The 13,030-nt window shown below is 40.2% G+C and overlaps 2 protein-coding genes across 7 annotated transcripts in view; one reads left to right on the forward strand and one right to left on the reverse strand.

The window, feature by feature from the left end:
- SCRN1 (secernin 1) overlaps nucleotides 1–13,030 on the forward strand; it is an 87,932-nt gene that overhangs the window by 49,681 nt on the left and 25,221 nt on the right. For all 6 annotated transcript variants that reach the window (XM_038389750.2, XM_043509115.1, XM_043509118.1 and 3 more), the window contains 2 exons: nucleotides 6,492–6,672; nucleotides 12,853–13,012. In XM_038389750.2, coding sequence (XP_038245678.1) covers nucleotides 6,492–6,672; nucleotides 12,853–13,011 — 340 coding nt within the window. In that variant the 3' untranslated portion in view covers nucleotide 13,012. The remainder of the gene's footprint in view (nucleotides 1–6,491; nucleotides 6,673–12,852; nucleotides 13,013–13,030) is intronic.
- The window catches only part of WIPF3 (WAS/WASL interacting protein family member 3), a 74,087-nt gene continuing 66,863 nt past the window's right edge, over nucleotides 5,807–13,030 (reverse strand). Inside the window, exons 10-11 of the transcript XR_006279340.1 lie at nucleotides 11,142–11,145; nucleotides 5,807–5,819 (exon numbers count right to left, since the gene is read on the reverse strand). The gene's annotated coding sequence lies outside the window, so the exon portion shown is untranslated. The remainder of the gene's footprint in view (nucleotides 5,820–11,141; nucleotides 11,146–13,030) is intronic.

Raw genomic sequence — 13,030 nt, forward strand, 5'->3', positions numbered from 1 at the left:
GTGACTGGCTCTGCGTGGATGAACAAAGAGGGAGAGGGTGCATATAACCATCCTTCCCCTTTATCATGTCCCTTCACAGAGGTGTGCTGCAATTCCTGTCTATGCTCACCACACAAGGACTATGTTCTGTGTCAAAAGATTCAGCACCTGCTGTATGCCCCGCCCATACACCCTTTGGATCACGTCTTTGTTTTCAGGACACGGGTTTCTCTCTTAATGCAGTTTAAGTAGAAATCCCAGTAAATACCTATGGTACTAGGACAAAAAACATTTTGTTAATCTTAGTGTAAAGAACAGTAGCTCGCTAACATTCCATACATTAAGTCTTACACTTAAAATACCATAGCAGGGATTTAACTTGTTCAGAGTGCTGGCTTTGATAATTGAAAAATAATTCACCATGGAGGCAAGTCCTTTTAAATGAGACATCCTTTTCTTCTGTTCCATTTCACTTATGGAGGATATCAGCAGACAGTGGTAAAATTAATGTAAATTCAATTTAATTTCTTAAATTTTAATCTTGAGAAAGAGAATAATTCTTCTCACAGTGCCCCATATTATAGTGGCTGAGCATGTAGTGTAAGAGGCTTAGTAATATTGCATTGTTCTGGCCTTTTTATTTGCAGTGTTGCCAAAATAAGTTTGAACAAATTTGTCCAAACCTCATTCTTAAACTACAGAAATGAATACAATTTAAAAAAATGTTTAATTATCTTAATTCAACTTTATGGAATAACGTGGCAGATTTAGAAATTTCAATCTCTACTTAGTCACCCAAAACCAACATGGGAAAAAGTTTTAGTCTTTAAGTTTTTATTCAGATGCTCTCAAAGTGTTACAAAAGTAATAATATTGTGAGTAAGAAATATTATTGTGCATGTAGCATTTAAAGCACTTCTCATTTGCAGTTTTGAGATGTATTAGGATTTAATGTAAAAAAAAAAAAAAAAAAAAAAAAAAAAAAAACCAAGCACTTGAACATATTCATTTTGCTAACTAGATGTCTGACAATCTGTGCTGCATCTAGGTTGTATCATGTTTAATATAAAGTTACGGTGAAACTTTTCTTGGAATATTCATGGTTCTTGTACTTAATTATGTTAAGAGACTTATCTTTAAAAAAAAATCCACAATGACCTGATACAAAATCCATTAAGTCTTCGATTGACTGTATGGGCTTTAGATCAGGGTGTAAATCCCTCAATAAAAGGACAAGTACAGTACTGAAGTCTATACTTCAAAATAGACTCTTGAAAACCAAAAGGAGTTTTTGCCATGAGTCACTTTCCTAATTCTCCCCATTTCCTTTTATTAATCTGTGAACCCACAATGGTTAGTTCCAGTAACTTTTAAAACAGTTAAAGGAAAGTTTCAACCTTGACTCAGATTTTGTTTCATAGGTTCAAATCTGATTCTTTAAAAACAGGCAACGTGATCCCTTTGTCCCTTCCTCACCCAAGTTTGTGGTACTATAAAAACCACTTCCTGTCAGAGTAGACAAGTCTGACACAGTCATGCCTGGTTACTAACATTTTACATTGCGTTAGAAAACATAAGAAACACATTCAAAAGACAGAGCCTTTACGTGCATCCTAGAAACCTGAAGTGCTATGCAACTTAAATGTAGCTTATTGCAATTTAAAATGGAAGCTATCAGAGTTGAAAAGCCAGTGACCACTTAAGCTTTTTTTTTTAAAAAAAAAACCCCACAAACATTTACATGAAACGTGCTAGATCAATTTGACATCAAAGCTGTTGTGTTGTGCTCCCAGCCCTACTCTGTTTGTTGGGCCTAGTGGTGTGGTTTGATTCTGTATCCTCTGACTGGCAGGGAGAGTAAAAGAAAGACTTGACACACTAACCTGAACCTAATGTCCAGACCATGATTAACAGAACACACAAGTCTGAGTACTACATATACAGTGTATAAACTTCAAAAAGGGAGAGGAACTACTTAGGGTGGCCTAAGTAGCTACAGCCCCATATAAAATTACCAGATCATAAAATTAGCAAAAGAAAAGTTATGATGAATAGCAAGAAACATTTTTAAGTAAATGTTTATTGAAACATCCTCTTGAGAAGAAAAAAAACCCCATTGCTTAAATCTGGGAAGGACAGAGTTCTGGGGAATACTATAGGGAACAACCCATGGCCTAACAAGTCTCTCTCACCATGAACTGTGAATCCCAGTCTGGGTTGCTCAGCACTGTATTTTAAACTAAACCACATGCAGCTTAAGAAAATATTTGCCACTTACTGTATATTAGGGAAATTATAATTTGGGGGAGAGGATGCCGATCTGACTATCCCCTTGGACAACCAAAGTCACTACAGTCAGTTGTCTTAGAAATCATAGAAATGTAGACCTGGAAGGAACCTTGAGAGGTAGGATTGCTGAGGCAGGATTAAGTAAACCAAGACTATCCCTGAGAGGTGTTTGTCTAACATCTGTTAAAAACCTTCAGTGATGGGGATTTCACAACGAGTGCTTAACTATCCTTTCAGCTAGAAAGTTTTACCTAATATTTAACCTAATTCTCTTGCTGCAAATTAAACAAATTACTTCTTGTCCTACCCTCATGGACACTGAGAATCATTGATCACCATCCTCTTTGTAACAACCATTTACCTATATGAAGACTCCCCTTCAGACTCTTCTCAACATAAATATGCCCAGTTCTTTCAACGTTTCCTCATTGGTCATATTTTCTAAATCTTTTATTCCTGTTGTTGCTCTCCTTTGGGCACACTTTCCTGTTTATCCACATCTTAGTGTGGTGCCCAGAACTGTACACATTACTCCAGCTGAGGCCTCACCAATGCTGAGTAGAGCAGGACAATTACCTCCTGTGCCTTACCTGGTAATATATCCTAGAATGGCATTTGCCTTTTTCTACAACACTGACTCATTCAGTTTGTGATCCACTATAACACCCAGATTCTCTTCTGCAGTACTACAGCCTAGCCAGTTATTCCGTTTTGTAGTTGTGCATTTGATTTTTCCTTCCTAAGGGCTGTATTTTATACTTGTCTTTATTAAATTTCATCTTGTTGATTTCAGTTCTTCAATTTGTCAGTCATTTTGAACTTGAATCCTGTTCTTCAGAGCGGTTGGAACCTTTCCCAACTTGATGTTGCCCACAAGTTTTATAAGTATATTCTTAACTCCATCGTCCAAGTCATTAATGAAAATACAGAATATTCCCAGAAGACAGACCGTTCTGGGATTCCACTTGATAAGTTCTTCCAGCTTATAGCGAACCATTGATAACTACTCTGAATACGGTCTTTCAACTTGTTGTGTACCCACCTTACAGTTAATTCCATAGTTCTTATGTTTTTCTCGTAAGACTGTCATCTGGGGCTCTGTCAAAAACCTTACTAAAGTCCACGTATACCACGTCTATTGATTCTCCCTTCCCTTCCCTCCCCCCTGCCACTGGGCTGTTTACACCATCAGAAGAAAATTGAATTTGGTCTTGACAAATCCTTGTTGGCTGTTACTTATCTTACTGTCCTCTAGGTTTGAACAAATTGATTGTTTAATAATTTGTTCCAGTTTCTTTCCATTTATAGAGGGTAGGCTGATTGGTCTATATCATTCCCCAGGCCCTCCTCATTCTCCATGTTAAAGGTAGGTACTGTGTTTTTCCTTCTCCAGTCCTCTGGGACCTAACCCATTCTCCATAAATTCTCAAAGATGGTTGCTTTAGCTACTTCCTGAAGTACTCTAAGGCCTGGTCTATACCGTGGGGTGGGAAAGGAGGAAATCAATCTAAGTTGGGCAACTTCAGCTATGTGAATAACATAGCTGAAGTCGACATACTTAGATCTACTTACCACAGTGTCTTCACTGTGGTAAGTCAACAGCTGACGTTCTCCCGTCGACTCTCCCTGCGCCTCTTGTCCTGGTGGAGTACTGGAGTCAACGGGAGAGCTCTCGGCGGTCAATTTATCATATCGAGACTAGACGCAATAAACTAGACTCGATCGCTGCCCGTCAATCCAGCAGGTAATGTAGACAAGCCCTTAGTGACTAAAGTGATCCCACAGGGGTCCCTTAGCGCTGAAGGGAGGTTCACCCTTCACCTGAAACTCAAGTCTTCATTGGACTCTGAAGAAGGCAGTAGGTAGGCTTGCTTCTCCAAAATACTCTTTGCCTTACCAAGGCCCATTGCCCTCCCATCTGTGTCACATAAAAGCTGCAGCAGGAATTCCTTTCCTTGCCAGAGCAAAGCTACAGCCTCTAGCCTGGCTGCAAACAGACACACTTGCAGAGGTCCTTCCCTCTCCCCTTACAGGTGCTGGAACAATTTGTATAGTGGGGGGTGCTTAGAGCTTTGAACCATACTGTAAACCCCTGTATATAATGGAAACCACTTACACTCAGAGGGTGCAGCAGCACCCCTCGCTCCAGCACCCTATACGCCCCATAAACCAAGGTTTGTACACAAGACATTAAGAAAAAACAGCCACACCAGAGTTCCTGCTTCTCTGTGAGTTAAAACTTTTCTAGACAACCTATGATGAAATATAATAAAAACTCACTTACAGAAGTGAGCTGTAGCTCACGAAAGCTTATGCTCTAATAAATTTGTTAGTCTCTAAGGTGCCACAAGTACTCCTTTTCTTTTTGAGAATACAGACTAACACGGCTGCTACTCTGAAAGCTCTGAGTTTGTGTGTCTTTGTGACGACAAAAGCTGTCCCACTCTGGTCATGCCAGTCTGCTTCCTCACTCCCTGAAAACCCCTGACAGCTGATTGGCTGTCTTATAAATAAATAAGGGTTGGGTTTCAGGGAGGCTAATGAGTCTCAAGTTCATCTGAGTTCTGTCTGTTAACTGTTGCCTCCCCAGCCAGGAGTCACAAAGCTTTTCTTCTCATCCACACTCCCCATCGTTCCCAATAGGAAACACTGACAACATGAATGTATGCAAAATGTTATTCTCAGTGCAGTTCATTGGACAAGCATCCTCCTCACAAAACCCCCAACATATGGCACTGGGCGGGTGAGGTGGTCTATCATCTTATCTAATTGGTACTCTCATTGGCAGTTTCTGCAGATGCCAATGATTCAGTGGGCTTGGAGACTGAACTGTCTCCCTTAGCAATGGTCACTGTGGTTTAAGACTGAGCTGCATTGTTGGGACAGTGTGCGCTGCTCCTGCTTCCGCTGTTCAGAGGGCATTTTCATCTCCATGGCTGTCAATCAGGGACAATAGGTGCAGCTAGAATACAAATAAAGAATAACAGCCCATCTCTGCATGCTACTGTCACTTCTGCTTTACATGTCTTCTTTTAAAAAAAATCTGTAATAAAAGACATGTCTTGCCCCAGTTTGTTCAGGTCAGAACCTTTTGATGGCAGGGCTTCTCAACAGTCATGGATAGAGCAGCAGTGATGGACTTCAGTTTCCTGGTCCATCATTAGTTTTCAATCTTCTTTTCAAAAGTGTCTCACCTTTTGGCATCTTCCTTCACACTGGCTGTAGGGCACTGCCTTTAAAAACAAATGTGTGACATGCAGTTTATTAAAAGTATTTGCTCTTGTGTTCCTAAGCAAGAGGTTAGATCTAGATTTTAGATATGAAATTCCCTTAGGTTAGGGACAGGTTTCAAATCCAGTGTTTAATTTTGAGCTCCCATTTAATTCCAGATTGAAATGCTTTGTTTGATGAAAAGTATTACAGTATTTTCTGTGTAACCATTTCCTTAACCTCTCCTTGACTTCCCAATTTGGACACTGCTGATCAATGCCAAATCTTCAGAGATACTTAGTAGATTGTGTAATAACTTGGTCAGAAATCTTCCTCTAACCCTCATAAGTGGGTGGCTTTAAATATATCCACTTTCAGTTTGTTTCAACAAAGATATTCTGAACTGAGTGCAGAAATTCTGAACTTGTGTACCGTAAGATGTATATTGTGTGAAGAGCTTTATTGACATATAAATTGATGCTGTGCAAATGTAAGAGCACTGGGAAGTTTTAGGTTGGGAGACTGGTTCTGAGCCAGTTAATTTCTTTGAAAACTCTTAAGCACAGCTTCCACAGACTACTTAAAGTGTGGAATGAGAGAACATAAAGCAAAAAAGAAAGCAAGAGAATAGTATGGGGCTAAATTTTGGGATTTAAAGATGATCAAAACATTTACCCTCTTCTACCACCCCCAAAAAAAAATCAAGAGGAAGGAAGCTCAATGCTGTAATTCACAGAAATGGGGAAACTGACATGGAGGGGGAGAAAGAGAGGTTAATATGTAAAGCTTTGCAGGACCTAGTGTTTTTGAAAGCAAATGGATTTTTCTTGTGGCATGTGTTCCTTCTTTTAGAAGAGGTTATTTTTGTGCCATATCTGACCCCATCCCACCACAGTAATATAGATATGCACATGCAATACTGTCCAATGAATCTCTTTTTGGCAAAGTAGCCTGGATATACTGCTGAGTGATATACACAACGTCCCTGTGAATAAGGTTCTTATCTCTTTCAGGTCTATATTTAAACCTTTCATCTTCGTTGATGATGTCAAACTAGTACCAAAAGTTCAATCGCCTTTTCTTGGTGATGACGATCCTGTAAAAAAGAAACCTCGGTTCCAGGAGAAGCCTGACCGGAGACATGAACTGTACAAGGCACATGAGCGGGCCCGATCTGTCACTGAGAATAATCAGGTAAAGCCTCTAGGACCAGGAGCCTTTAGAGACAGGTTTTTTTCTTAAGACTAAAACACCCGGGATCTAAAATACTGACTGTGGGAACAAAAGTTTTGAATGTTTGCATGACTTATGCTTTATTCTTTCTAGAAAAGTTTCTGTAAAATCTTTTTCCGCAGAAACTTTTAAATCTAATTAAAAGGAAATTAGTGGGGTTCCCCCCTTAAAAATCTGAATAGAGGCTTAGAAGTTAAAATGGAGGAGTGAACACTTTAGCCATGGTTGGTTGCATTCTTTTCATATTAATTTTTGTAAACATAGAACTAAAAAAAAAAATTTCCCACCAGATGTTGGCAGAGTTCATTATTCAGACTCTCCGCTTATAGAATTTTAAAACTATGAAACTTGTCTGCTTCTGTATAGGGCTCATGTGTGGTGGTGGGCTTTTTTCTTTAAGTGCTGCATTATTGAACACTATCAAAGTTTAGAGATGTTTACAAAAAACTGACAGGTCGCCCAAGTTGCCCCTTAAAAAGAATCAAAGGGAAACTTACAAGAGCCTGAAAAACTCATATAAAATCCCTCAAACTTTCAAAGGCTATTATTGTACATATGTGACGTGGGGCACAATCCAGATCAGTGTGGGGCTGTGTCTCCTCTGCCTTGCAACCCTGTGTACCTTACAATGCCTTGCTGATGTAGCTCCCACCTGGGCCGCTCACAAACAGCCTTCCAGCATGCAAGCCACACCCTGACTGTGTGTGTGTAACTGCAGCCTGCCAACTATACCCTGGCTATCACCAGCTTCGGTTATACTGCAGGATGATCACAACACATTCCCAGTCCTAGATCTTTTCCCCAGAAATATAGGTCCTGTACTGCCCAGCCCTGTTCTGGACAATATAAATATATTGTCTGTTGTTCCTATAGGGGAATAACATGCCAGTTTATTACCTTAAAGAGTTACCCAGACACTTCAACTTAATCACACTGGATTAGATAAAACAGTAAAACAAGTTTATTAATTACAAAGAGATTTTAAGTGAGTATAAACAATGAGGCATAAAAGTCAGAAGTGGTTACAAGAAAAATAAAGATAAAACTCTTACTAGTATCTACTTAAGAAACTAACGCTGTTGCAAAGCAAACTTTCTCGCCACATGTTTCCAGCAGATTACTGACCAAACTCTCAGGTCAAGACCCATCCCCCAGAGTCCAATGGTTGGTTGTTTTTGTTTTTTTCAGGTGTGGAGAATGAGGTGGGAAAGGGGGAGGGGAGTCTCTTGGGGTGTTTGTCCCTCCTTTTCATAGTTTGTCCTCCTCTCAAAAAACATTTCTAGCTGAGACCCAGAGACAGAGTCTATGTGAAAGGATAGTCCCTGCTGGGTTATTTTCACGTCTTTGAACTTCTATTGTGTTCCTTCCTTGCTTGATGACTCTGTTTACTGCTTAAATGCACATTAAGGCAAACACAAATTCCTTCATTAAGTCAGATCTGCCCTACTGCCTGGATGGAGTTGTGGGGTTTGAAACGTGTTAATAACATCATACAGGGGAATCTTATTGCTTCATGTACAATGTTGGCACACATTTTATTGGGACAATACTGACCAGCAAATTGAGTTTTCTAATGATATCTTACAAGGCATACCTTGTACAAAGATTATTACAGTAGCGTGTCAGGTGTGAATACAGTGGTATATTTGGTCACAAGATACAGAGTTATTTTGAATGGTGTTACTGGTTATTGGGATGTGTTATAAAACTTTTGTCACATTATAATAGGATCGTGGCAGAAATATCACAGGTTGAACTGTATCCTGGAGTACTGAGATGTCGGAATCCTAGAATATCAGGGTTGGAAGGGACCTCAAGAGGTCATCTAGTCCAACCCCCTGCTCAAAGCAGGACCAATCCCCAACTAAATCATCCCTCCCTCAAGCCTGACCTTAAAAACTTCAAAGGAAGGAGATTCCACCACCTCCCTGGGTAACGCATTCCAGTGCTTCATCACCCTCCTAGTGAAAAAGTTTTTCCTAATATCCAACCTAAACCTCCCCCACTGCAACTTGAGACCATTACTCCTCGTTCTGTCATCTGCTACCACTGAGAACAGTCTAGATCCATCCTCTTTGGAACCCCCTTTCAGGTAATTGATTGCAGCTATCAAATCCCCCTTCATTCTTGTCTTCTGCAGACTAAAGAATCCCAGTTCCCTCAGCCTCTCCTCATGAGTCATGTGTTCCAGTCCCCTAATCATTTTTGTTGCCCTCCGCTGGATGCTTTCCAATTTTTCATATCCTTCTTGGAGTGTGGGGCCCAAAACTGGACAAAGTACTCCAGATGAGGCCTCCCCAATGTCAAATAGAGGGGAACAATCACGTCCCTCGATCTGCTGGCAATGCCCCTACTTATACAGCCCAAAACACCATGGAATGATTCATAATGTATAACTTTTTGTTAAAGTTATGACATCTTATGCAATTCCTGTTTCAGCAATCGTTTGTGTTCATGTATTTGTTAATGTGAATTTTACAAACTCACATTTATAGTTAGTGTTGTACATCTCATCTCTTGCAATGGAGTGGAAACAAGATATTTTCCTTTTTATACCTCAGAGCAGGAATTTTGTTTTCTCTCTAAGACGACGTTTTTAGAAATTACCAAACTGAGACAGCCCTGTCTGTATCCAGTCTAGTAGAGAATGTATCTAGCATTGGTTGGTGTGTTGAGGCTTGTCATAAAGGGAAGGGTAAACACCTTTAAAATCCCTCCTGGCCAGAGGAAAAACCCTTTCATCTGTAAAGGGTTAAGAAGCTAGGATAACCTTGCTGACACCTGACCAAAATGACCAATGAGGAGACAAGAAACTTTCAAAGCTGGGGGGGGGGAGAAACAAAGGCTCTCTCTGTCTGTGTGATGCTTTTGCCGGGAACAGAAAAGGAATGGAGTCTTAGAACTTAGTAAGTAATCTATCTAGATATGCGTTAGATTCTGTTTTGTTTAAATGGCTGATAAAATAAGCTGTGCTGAATGGAATGTATATTCCTGTTTTTGTATCTTTTTGTAACTTAAGGTTTTGCTTAGAGGGATTCTCTGTGTTTTGAATCTGATTACCCTGTAAGGTATTTACCATCCTGATTTTACAGAGGTGATTCTTTTACTTTTTTTCTTCAATTAAAATTCTTCTTTTAAGAACCTGATTGCTTTTTCATTGTTCTTAAGATCCAAGGGTTTGGGTCTGTGTTCACCTATGCAAATTGGTGAGGATTTTTATTAATCCTTCCCCAGGAAAGGCAGTGTAGGGTTTGGGAGGATTGGGGGGGGGAAAGATGTTTCCAAGCGGGCTTTTTCCCTGTTATATATTTGTTAGATGCTTGGTGGTGGCAGCAATAAAGTCCAAGGGCAAAAGGTAAAATAGTTTGTACCTTGGGGAAGTTTTAACCTAAGCTGGTAAAAATAAGCTTAGGGGGTTTTCATGCAGGTCCTCACATCTGTACCCTAGAGTTCAGAGTGGGGAAGGAACCTTGACAAGGCTCATGAAGTCTGTCAGCAGAGAGCACTGTGTAATGCACACCAGATGTTGCTGGAACATGAGTGGTAAACATCACATGTATAACTACATCTTACCCTGGGTGGTGTGGACCCCCTTTGGGCTACAGGTTGAGCAGCATTGTTCCCCTCAGAATTTGTGTAGCTGAAGATGTCCACTCTTGTAGAGGCCATGAAAGAAGATTTCCCTTGAGGAGAAAGTGACCTTAAACCAGGCAAGTCACAAAAGGACCACTCTACAGGTGGTCAAAATTGTCGGAAGGAAATGCCTTTCTCACTGCACCCGCCATAAAGAGGGCAGAATAAAGAAGTAGGTAGCTATCATCAGCAGAGCTCCAATTATTACAATCCACACTGGCTAGCAGTATAGAGCATGTCAGCCTCTCCTCCCCATTGTCCAAGTCTCCCTCCTTGGTCTTCACCCTTCCATCCAAAATCATTGGCGCATACTCAGACCTTTGTAGGAATGGTCTGATGCTCTCTTGCGAGACAGCCAACTGCCTCCTCTCCCTCTTGTAGTGCTGCACAAGGAAATGAAGAGTAGGAGCTGACAGAGAATGAGAACAAATGTTGTACAGGTGGTAGTAGTAAAGGCACTGTCCTCAGCAGAAAGCAGGAGAAGCCAGGGTCTCCTGCTGACAGCCCCATTCAGACTCCTAGTGGTGGAGTTTAAGAAGGAGAATTTAACTGCAAACCCTCCAGTTAGATAAAGGGGGATCCGATTGATCAAGGGGGCTTGCAGAAGGGGTCTGCAGCTGCAGACAACTCTAATCAGCACCAGTGTTCTAAGGATTCAAACACTCGTCTGTTGAATTAAATCAATAATCTGCCATTTTGGCAAACTATGTACAGTAGGTTGATGACTCCCCCACTTCATCATCAGCACAACCAGGTAAATACAATGGCTCCACTGAACGCCATGCATCATGAAAAACCATCCTGTTTATTGTATCTTCTCCTAGTGCATCCCATCTCATCCGTTAAGAGAATGAAAAAAGATCTCGTTCTTTTTTTTTCTGTAAGATTCATTAGACACATGCCTTCTGATGATTGAGCTAATAAAAGAAAAGACTGTTCATAGTGCGTTCTTCAGAGGAAAGGGCTATTAAAAACCCTCTTTTAACACAGAGACATTCACCCCAGTTCTGTACCTTTAAATGATGGTATTTTCTCTCAGAAAAGTTTCGCTTTTGTTTTACACAAAGGCCTAAGCCCAAAAAGGAAACAGAGCAGCCTATTCCTGTTCAAAACTTTCTGACCTCAACCTGTTAGTTTTCTGCTGTCAACTGTAGAGTCACATAGACCCGCAATCAGAAAAGCCCAGCAGACCTATGGTGGTGATGGAAGCAACTGCTACATAAAATGACTTGAAGGCTTCTTCAGTAAATATAAATGGTAAATTTGACAAGTTTAACTTACCATGTTTAAAATTTTTAAAAACGGCGGTAGTGGATTTGGAAAATTAATTTGAGGACAACCTTTAAATCACGGAGAATAAATAAGAAAGTCAGGCTGAGTCAGCACACTCTGTATGAAAAGTATTCAATATTCTGATGTGAAATTTTAGAACACCCTTAACAGCAAATACTAAATTAACCAGGGCCCATGATGCTGAAACTTTGGATTCTTGATACTCTGAAGCTTACCATAAGTGACTCTATCCTTCTGGGGAAGAGAAAACAATAAGAGAACCTGCAAAAAACCCCAGCCACCCTTACTGCTAAAAATGGTCCTTCTGAGAGTGAGAATCTTGTTTGCAGCTTCCAGTATAAGTGAAATAGTCTACAAAGACAGAAATGGCATTTTCTTTTCAAGGAGTCAGTTCCAAAACACACACAGCCGTCCTGCTACTTGATGCAACCATTCACAGAGACTCATGCAGAAAGTGGACTTTTATGCTAAAAACTAGCTAAAGGAATATATTTTCTGGAGAGGACCTTCTACATAGAAAATGTTGAAAGGCCTAGTAAACCTTTCAGTGTCTGACACAGATGCAGCCCTTATTCCAGGCTAGAATCTTTCTTCTCTGTAACTTAGATGTAACATTTGATCTGTCTTTCACTTTGATGCTGTTTGACTATATAAAGGTTAAAAGGTAAATGGGCAAACTCATTAATTTTAATCCCATGACTAAACCTAGAGAAAAGAGGGTAATGTTCTTCGGGCTACTGTTCTACATTCTGTTCTCTGTACCCGTGCCTGGTTTTGGAAAATCCTCCCGGGAACTCCTGGCTGTCTTGCAGTATTTTTGTTGTTAATGAGCTTCCAGACTTGAGATGAATCAAAGAAACTCCTTTTTTCTCAGAGTTATACAAGTTTTATCCCCCACGCTCAAGCTGTGCACAATCTTTAATGTTCTTATTTCCTTTGAATTTACTACTCACTATTTTACTAAAATTGTTTCTTGATTACTAGTATCTGTTGTTTGTTCTGCATGTTAAATGATAGACCATTGTTTTCATTTTTGCTTAGGGTTCTACCACACTAACATAGAAAAAGAAAAAAATCAGTACCTGGGGGGCGGGGAGGTGGAGGAATGGGACATTTTCAAATAGTGTGAAAGTGCCCCCACAGCAGAGAGGAGTAGTAAAAAGTCACTTGAATTTATTTAATGGGTACTTTAACTTGGCTGTTTCTTGCCTTTAGGATAAAGGTCAGAAGCTGATGAGGATTATGTTAGACCTTGAAAGACAAGGCTTAGAAGCTATGGAGGACATCCTCACCAATACAGAGGTTCTGGATCCAGCTGAAGTAGTAGACCTTTTCTATGACTGTGTCGATACAGAAATTAAGTTCTTCAAGTGAAGTAAGCAAATGTTTTAAT

Source organism: Dermochelys coriacea, chromosome 2 (assembly GCF_009764565.3).
Source record: "Dermochelys coriacea isolate rDerCor1 chromosome 2, rDerCor1.pri.v4, whole genome shotgun sequence".
Lineage (NCBI taxonomy): Eukaryota > Metazoa > Chordata > Testudines > Dermochelyidae > Dermochelys > Dermochelys coriacea.